This window comes from Silurus meridionalis, chromosome 15 (assembly GCF_014805685.1).
Source record: "Silurus meridionalis isolate SWU-2019-XX chromosome 15, ASM1480568v1, whole genome shotgun sequence".
Taxonomy (NCBI): domain Eukaryota; kingdom Metazoa; phylum Chordata; class Actinopteri; order Siluriformes; family Siluridae; genus Silurus; species Silurus meridionalis.
In genome coordinates, this window is record NC_060898.1 from 147,501 (window position 1) to 155,000 (window position 7,500).

At 42.3% G+C, this 7,500-nt stretch overlaps 2 protein-coding genes across 4 annotated transcripts in view; one reads left to right on the plus strand and one right to left on the minus strand.

Moving 5' to 3' along the window:
* Window positions 1-2,538, plus strand: part of zgc:56585 (uncharacterized protein LOC393297 homolog) — a 3,493-nt gene extending 955 nt beyond the window's left edge. Inside the window, exons 2-8 of the mRNA XM_046867297.1 lie at window positions 30-125; window positions 259-382; window positions 1,180-1,286; window positions 1,463-1,559; window positions 1,698-1,774; window positions 2,027-2,190; window positions 2,308-2,538. Coding sequence (XP_046723253.1) covers window positions 36-125; window positions 259-382; window positions 1,180-1,286; window positions 1,463-1,559; window positions 1,698-1,774; window positions 2,027-2,190; window positions 2,308-2,446 — 798 coding nt within the window. The 5' untranslated portion in view covers window positions 30-35 and the 3' untranslated portion in view covers window positions 2,447-2,538. The remainder of the gene's footprint in view (window positions 1-29; window positions 126-258; window positions 383-1,179; window positions 1,287-1,462; window positions 1,560-1,697; window positions 1,775-2,026; window positions 2,191-2,307) is intronic.
* The window catches only part of sap30l (sap30-like), an 11,652-nt gene that overhangs the window by 1,545 nt on the left and 2,607 nt on the right, over window positions 1-7,500 (minus strand). Inside the window, exons 2-5 of one of the 3 annotated variants that reach the window (XM_046867301.1) lie at window positions 7,434-7,500; window positions 7,118-7,216; window positions 6,660-6,835; window positions 1,985-2,002 (exon numbers count right to left, since the gene is read on the minus strand). The exon at window positions 7,434-7,500 is cut by the window's right edge and continues 56 nt beyond it. In XM_046867301.1, coding sequence (XP_046723257.1) covers window positions 6,707-6,835; window positions 7,118-7,216; window positions 7,434-7,500 — 295 coding nt within the window. In that variant the 3' untranslated portion in view covers window positions 1,985-2,002; window positions 6,660-6,706. Of the gene's footprint in view, window positions 1-1,984; window positions 2,003-5,876; window positions 6,836-7,117; window positions 7,217-7,433 lie in introns of those variants that run through there. The other 2 variants (XM_046867300.1, XM_046867299.1) reach the window with 2 other exon arrangements.

The following is a 7,500-nucleotide window of genomic DNA, read 5'->3' on the forward strand; positions in this document are numbered from 1 at the left end:
CTTTATATAAAATCGTGTTGTGAACACAGTTGAAGATGCTAAAGGGGAAAGTAGCTGTAGTGAGTGGAGCAGCTCGGGGACTGGGAAAATCCTTCACACACATCCTGCTAGAAAATGGAGCTCAGGTACCCGCACACACACACACACACACACACACACACACACACACACACCTTTAATAAATAGACTGCTCTAACCCTGGAGGTGTATGTGTGGGGGGTTGGGGTAAATGTTTGGGGTGAATGTGCTCTGGTGCAGGTGGCCATGTTGGATGTGGACGAGGCTGAAGGTCAGGAGCTGCAGGTGCAGTTGAATCAGCAGTTCGGTTCGGAGCGAACGCAGTTTTATAAAGCAGACGTGGCGTCGGAGCTGCAGTTCACTGGTACACACTTTATTTTACACCTGAACTGTGAATGTGAGTTTATAAACAACTCGGAGGAGATCATGTGAGGGGAACTGAGTGTGTTCATGTGTGCGTGTATACACACACACACACACACACACACACACACACACAGTTTCTGTTAAAGTAAATATTTTACAGGAAATACATTCACACCTTTACCTCCACACAATAAATCAACACACACTAAATTCCACCTCTGTCTCAGTAACGTCTTGGACTGCAGGTCTGCACATGCTTCAGGATGAGATGTGTAATGAGACTCGGGATATTCTCCCTGAACAGACCTGTTTTACACACTGCCTGGATCTCCATCTCCACACCTCCTTTTAAAAGCTTTACATGAAGGCACACAGCTCTCGCTGAACTGAAGAACTGTAACATATACAAACAATTAAAAGAGAAAGAAGGAGAAGAAGAGGAGTAAAGTCCCGTCGTTCCCTGGTGTGACTCCAATAAAAAAAAAGAGCAAAATAGCCAATGAGCTTCTGTGATGTATGTGGAAGAGGTCAGATACTTTCCACTCTGTGTGTGTGTGTGTGTGTGTGTGTGTGTGTGTGTTTTACACTGATCTGTCACTCACCACGACTGAAACATGAATAACTAAAGACAGGAAGGATGTGTCTTTACCCTTCCTGTCTGGTAAAAGACTGTGAGGAGCTCACACACACACACACACACACACACACACACACACACACACACACACACACACACACACACACACACACAAGTGAGAAGTTGAGTAACAGTTGTCTGTTCTGTGTTTATTACAGATGTGTTCCAGAAGATTGTCAGTAAATTTGGTCACATCGACATTTTCTGTAACAACGCAGGAATCGTGGACGAGAAAAACTGGGAGAAAACTGTGTCCATAAACCTGGTAAAATTTTACTAATAGTAATGTTTATGTATAGAGATGAGATGAGATGAGAAAAGAGATGAGACGTGAGATATGAGATTTGATGAGTGGAGATGTGATGAGAGGATAAAAGGAGATGAGAGGTGCAAGGAAAAACACTAAGTAACGTGTGTGTGTGTGTGTGTGTGTGTGTACAGTCAGGTGTGGTGAGAGGAACGTATTTGGCTCTGGATCACATGAAGAAGCAGAACGGTGGAAATGGAGGAATTATCATTAATGTAGCATCACTGGCAGGTGTGAAGGGGAACAAAGTGAATAAAAAAACTGTGTGTAAATATATAAAATGTATAAGTTGGTGAATGAGCTCACATATTTTCAGGATTCTTGTATTTAACTATGCACACGTGTGTGTGTGTGTGTGTGTGTTTTTAGGTCTTGGTCCGTTGCCGTCAGCTCCAGTCTACACAGCGACCAAGTTCGGAGTGGTGGGATTCACCCGTGCGCTCTCTGTATGTCAAACTCGCACACAGAGACACCAGCTAACTGGCTAACTACTGTTAGCGCACGCACGCACACACACACACACACACACACACACACACACACACACACACAAAGCAGTGTTTTATTGTAAAGCATGAACACAAATGAAATGTTAATGTGTTTATTCAGTTCCAGAATTGTGGTGTGTGATGTAAATGAAATGTTCTTCTACACAGACGTGTGTGTGTGTGTGTGTGTGTGTGTGTGTGTGTGTACAGATGGCATCTCAGGCCTCAGGTTACGGTGTGAGGATTAACGCTTTGTGTCCGAGTTTCGTCAGAACATCACTGATCGACTCGTTTGATCAGAAAGAGAAAACTGGAAATTTTCACAATCTGGCTGCAATCACACACAGTCTGATGGACAAATTCCCCATCATCGAGTGAGTCACACACACACACACACACACACACACACACACACACACACACACAAAACAGCATGATGTTGACTAGACCGCAGGAAGTCAACCGAACATGGTGTGTGTGCGTGTGTGTAGGGTGGAGCAGGTGGCGAAGGCGTTTCTCCACTTGGTGAAGGATGAGTGTGTGGATGGAGCAGCTCTTTTGGTGAAGAGCACAGGTGCAGAGTACGTCATCTTCCCTAAAGATATGGAGACCACGCCCATCTCTATCTAACCACTGAAACCTGACGTGCCTCCAATCACATTCACTCGGATCAAAATCAGATTCCCATAAACATAAAAATAAACCAAACCTGTCAAAACCTGGTTCTGTTCTCACTCCTGATTACATCATCACTCTATCACTCCCGATTACATCATCACCCTCTCACTCCCGATTACATCATCACTCTCTCACTCCCGATTACATCATCACCCTCTCACCCCGATTACATCATCACCTCTCACTCCCGAATACTTCATCACTCTCTCACCCTGATTACATCATCACCCTCTCACTCCCGATTACGTCATCACCCTCTCACTCCCGATTACGTCATCACCCTCTCACTCCCGATTACGTCATCACCCTCTCACTCCCGATTACGTCATCACTCTATCACTCCCGAATACGTCATCACTCTATCACTCCCGATTACGTCATCACTCTATCACTCCCGATTACGTCATCACTCTCTCACTCCCGATTCGTCATCACTCTCACTCCCGAATCGTCATCACTCTCTCACTCCCGATTCGTCATCACTCTATCACTCCCGATTACATCATCACGCTATCACTCCTGATTACATCATCACTCTCATCCCTGATTACATCATCACTCTCATCCCTGATTACATCATCACTCTCATCCCTGATTACATCATCACTCATCCCTGATTACATCATCACTCTCTCACCCTGATTACATCATCACTTTCACTCCTGATTACATCATCACTCTATCACTCCTGATTACATCATCGCTATCACTCCTGATTACATCATCACTATCACTCCTGATTACATCATCACTCTCACTCCTGATTACATCATCACGCTATCACTCCTGATTACATCATCACTCTCTCATCCCTGATTACATCATCACTCTCTCACTCCTGATTACATCATCACTTTCACTCCTGATTACATCATCACTCTATCACTCCTGATTACATCATCGCGCTATCACTCCTGATTACATCATCACACTACACAGTAACCTCTGCAGTAAACTACACAGTAAACTGTTTTTCAGTGCAGAGAAACAGGAAGCTGCTGGAGACTGTGTTCAGCAAAGCAAACACACAACCAGTCACACATTTCCCAAGTGGTGAAGTACAAAAAGGTTTTGAGTTAGTAGAAGTAGAAAAAATAAAATGTGATTCCAGTAACTTTCACTTGAGTAAAAGTACAAAAGTTTTTACCTTCAAATGAACTTCAGTATCCAGAGTGATTTATTATAACTCTAATGTTCCTGTGATCATTTTTATCACAAGATTCTTCACTTAATCACCTCAGTTTCTGTGTAAAGACTCGAATGTGACTCTCAGCACACTGATCTATTAATAGAATGATATTAATGACTCAAACACTGATTTCTTTCTATTATAATTATAAAAACCTTCTTTTGAACTATAAAAAATAAACGGTGTAAACGAGGTCACGCGTTGAGTTCAAGTCGAGTTTCTTCATCATTTATTTCACTCTAAATGTTCTGCTTGATGTTGAACTGATGATTTACTGTCCAACACTGCAGTTCCATTACACTGAGTGATGTTTGGCTCTTATCTTCTCTCTCTCTCTCTCTCTCTCACACACACACACACACACACACACACACACACACACACGTTCATACAGCCATTTATAAAGATTACAAACTTATATATATTATATATTCATTTGAAATGTCTTAATTCTATAATCAAATTCACTTTAATATTTATTTCTATAAAGAAGAAAATTCCAGAAGTTTTCCAGATGAATTTCTGGGTGAGGAAATCGTGTGAAGTGGAAATGTGCGCACACACACACACACACACACACACACACACACACACACACACACACAAATTGAGATAATTTGCTTTGGTAGCTTGAAAGCATTTAAAAGTACCACATAAAAAATAAATACTATTATTAATAATAAGGGAATTTTGTCTCACTGTCCGATTTCTCTGTTGACGTTCACTGAAGATTTTTTAAAGTTTATTAATATTAGTATAAATATTAAAAACTATACGCTTTTAAATACAAAGACTTTAATCCAGCACACTGATGAATGAAACCGAAAGTCTGCATTTTCCAGTTTTGGAAGTTCGAGTCAACATCAACAACGTGTTTAACAAAACAGGCCCCGCCCCCTTCCGCAAATTCCACGCCTAGGTTGCAGGTCAGTAATTATGTGGGCGGAGCTCTGCTCAATGTGCAAATGTCCAAAATATTGGACACCACAATGATTAGTAGGAATATAAATCTGCACCCTGTGTGTGTGTGTGTGTGTGTGTGTGTGTGTGTAAAAGAGAGACAGTGTATGTGGATGAGAGTCTTAATTTGGACTGAAACAAAAATGTTTGAGAGAAAATTCTAGAACAGAAATTATTTATATTTCTTTATCAAACTATAAGCTGCTCTTAATACATTTTTTCTTATCAATACTAATAATATGAATATGCTAATTAGACCACACCCACTTAACAATAACAGAAATGTGCTGTAGTGTTTCAACAAATATCAACACTACCATATAACACACAAACATAATAATAATCTGCATTAATATTAGTATTATTGAGGACTATTAAATGTTTTATTCTCAGACAAAAACTAGACTTTATTAGAAATAAAATATAATGAAGTTAAACTCCAGAAAAGGAGAGAACAGAATCTCACATTAACACCATTCACACTGAACTCAATACGAACCAACCCAGGAGGTAGATGCTGCAGATGGGGCGGGGTCAGGTAGATGCCGCAGATAGGGGCGGGGCCAGGTAGATGCCGCAGATAGGCGGGTCAGGTAGATGCCGCAGATAGGGGCGGGGCCAGGTAGATGCCGCAGATAGGGGCGGGGCCAGGTAGATGCCGCAGATAGGGGCGGGGCCAGGTAGATGCCGCAGATAGGGGCGGGGTCAGGTAGATGCCGCAGATAGGGGCGGGTCAGGTAGATGCCGAGATATGGGCGGGTCAGGTAGATGCCGCAGATAGGGGCGGGTCAGGTAGATGCCGCAGATAGGGGCGGGTCAGGTAGATGCCGCAGATAGGGGCGGGGTCAGGTAGATGCCGCAGATATGGGCGGGGTCAGGTAGATGCCGCAGATATGGGCGGGGTCAGGTAGATGCCGCAGATATGGGCGGGGTCAGGTAGATGCTGCAGATATGGGCGGGTTCAGGTAGATGCTGCAGATATGGGCGGGTCAGGTAGATGCTGCAGAGAGGGCGGGGCCAGGTAGATGCTGCAGAGAGGGCGGGCCAGGTAGATTTTGCTAAAAAAAAAAAAAAAAAAAAAAGAGGCAAGACCGAGCCGATGTCGCTAAGCAATAAGGGGCGGGGCCATATGAAAATAGCTGATAGGGGTGGAGCCAGGTGGATGCTGTGGAAATTATTAGTGAGTAAACGCCATGTGATCAGAACTAAATTAATAGAACTGCTACAACTACATTGTATTTTATTAAACATTTAATCACATTTTAACTCCAATTTACATATGGTAATGATCTCATGGATAATTCATCAGCGTCAGATAATAGAGATCTGTAACAGGGTGTAATGTGTGGTGCGAGTCCAGATGTGTTACACTGCATTATTACACACATTTAAAGTAGCATGTGTTTATTTTTAGTTTAAAAACACAAAACTGAAGCCCCGCCCATTTAGTCCTGAATTAGAAGTCTATAATAATAATAAAAAAAAAAGGGGGGGGGGGGGAAGAGACACATGTTCATTTTACAACACTGAAAGAGGTTCAGAGACGGAGAGAAATATTTAGCGAGTTCTCATCATGTGTAAGCTGTTATACAGACACTAATTAATAAGTGGAGGAGGAAAAGGAAGAGAAGACATTCAGCTCTAAATCAGGAACAAATAAAAGTTCTCTAAGTGACAAGAAGCTGAAGGACACGACTAATGATTCCATCTGAAGTGTGAGAGCTGCTCAGTGTTATAATAAAGTGTTATTAATGTTAATAAAAATTAGAACGATTATCGCACTGAAATCCTGCCGCCATCATCCTCATCAGTTTGGCACAGAAACAAGGGAATAACATCATGAGGAACCAAAAAGCACTTCAGGGTCATTAACATTAGACAAACAGTCAGACAGGCTCCGCCCACAGCGGTGATCTCATTTCTGTGTGTGTGTGTGTGTATATAAACAGATTAATATTCACATTGAAATCTGCTGAAGTGTAAGCAGTCATTAAGTACGCCAGGAGAGACGTACATGTGTGTGTGTGTGTGTGTGTGTGTGTATCGGCTGAAAGGTGTCAGTGTTACTCCAGCTGTTTACTTCCCTCTGATTTCTGGTCCAGTCGGCTCTTACTGCTCTTCACCATATAAATAAAGTACGTCAGCGTTTCTTTCTCATTCACCGGAATGTTCCGGAAATGGCGACTTACCGTCTGAAACACACACAAATGCACAGGTGCGGTTATGAAATCATTTAACAGCATGTGTTCTTATTGGTGTATAAATCACATGGCTGCTAAATGCTGGATTCTGATTGGTTGGAAGGAAACATCACTGTGGCTGTAGGGTTATACTGAGCGTTAACAATCTGCTGTGATTATTATTGTAAAGACCTTTGAGTTTCTCTCAGGGACACAGGAGGAGGTTCTTTACTCAGATTTACTGCTATGTGGAATACACTGTGTGTGTGTGTGTGTGTGTGTGTGTGTGTGTACCTCTGCCAGTTGGGCTTTGTTGAGTCCGGGTCTGGTTTGGATTTTGTAATGTCGTTTATAACGACGCAATGTGTTCACCTGCAGCTGGAACAGATCCACCTACACACACACACACACACACACACACACACACACACACACACACACACACACACACACACACACACCTTCCTATTTTCATTACATATTAACATTAATCTTAAACATTAATCACTCCACTAATTTTACACTTCATAAACACATACACCTGTGTTTATATTTATACATTATAGTGTGTGTGTGTGTGTGTGTGTGTGCACGCACACGTGTGTTTTACCTCCGGAACTTCAACGTCATGATCAGGAGACTCCCCTCCATCATCGCTGGTTTTTCTCTTCCGCTTG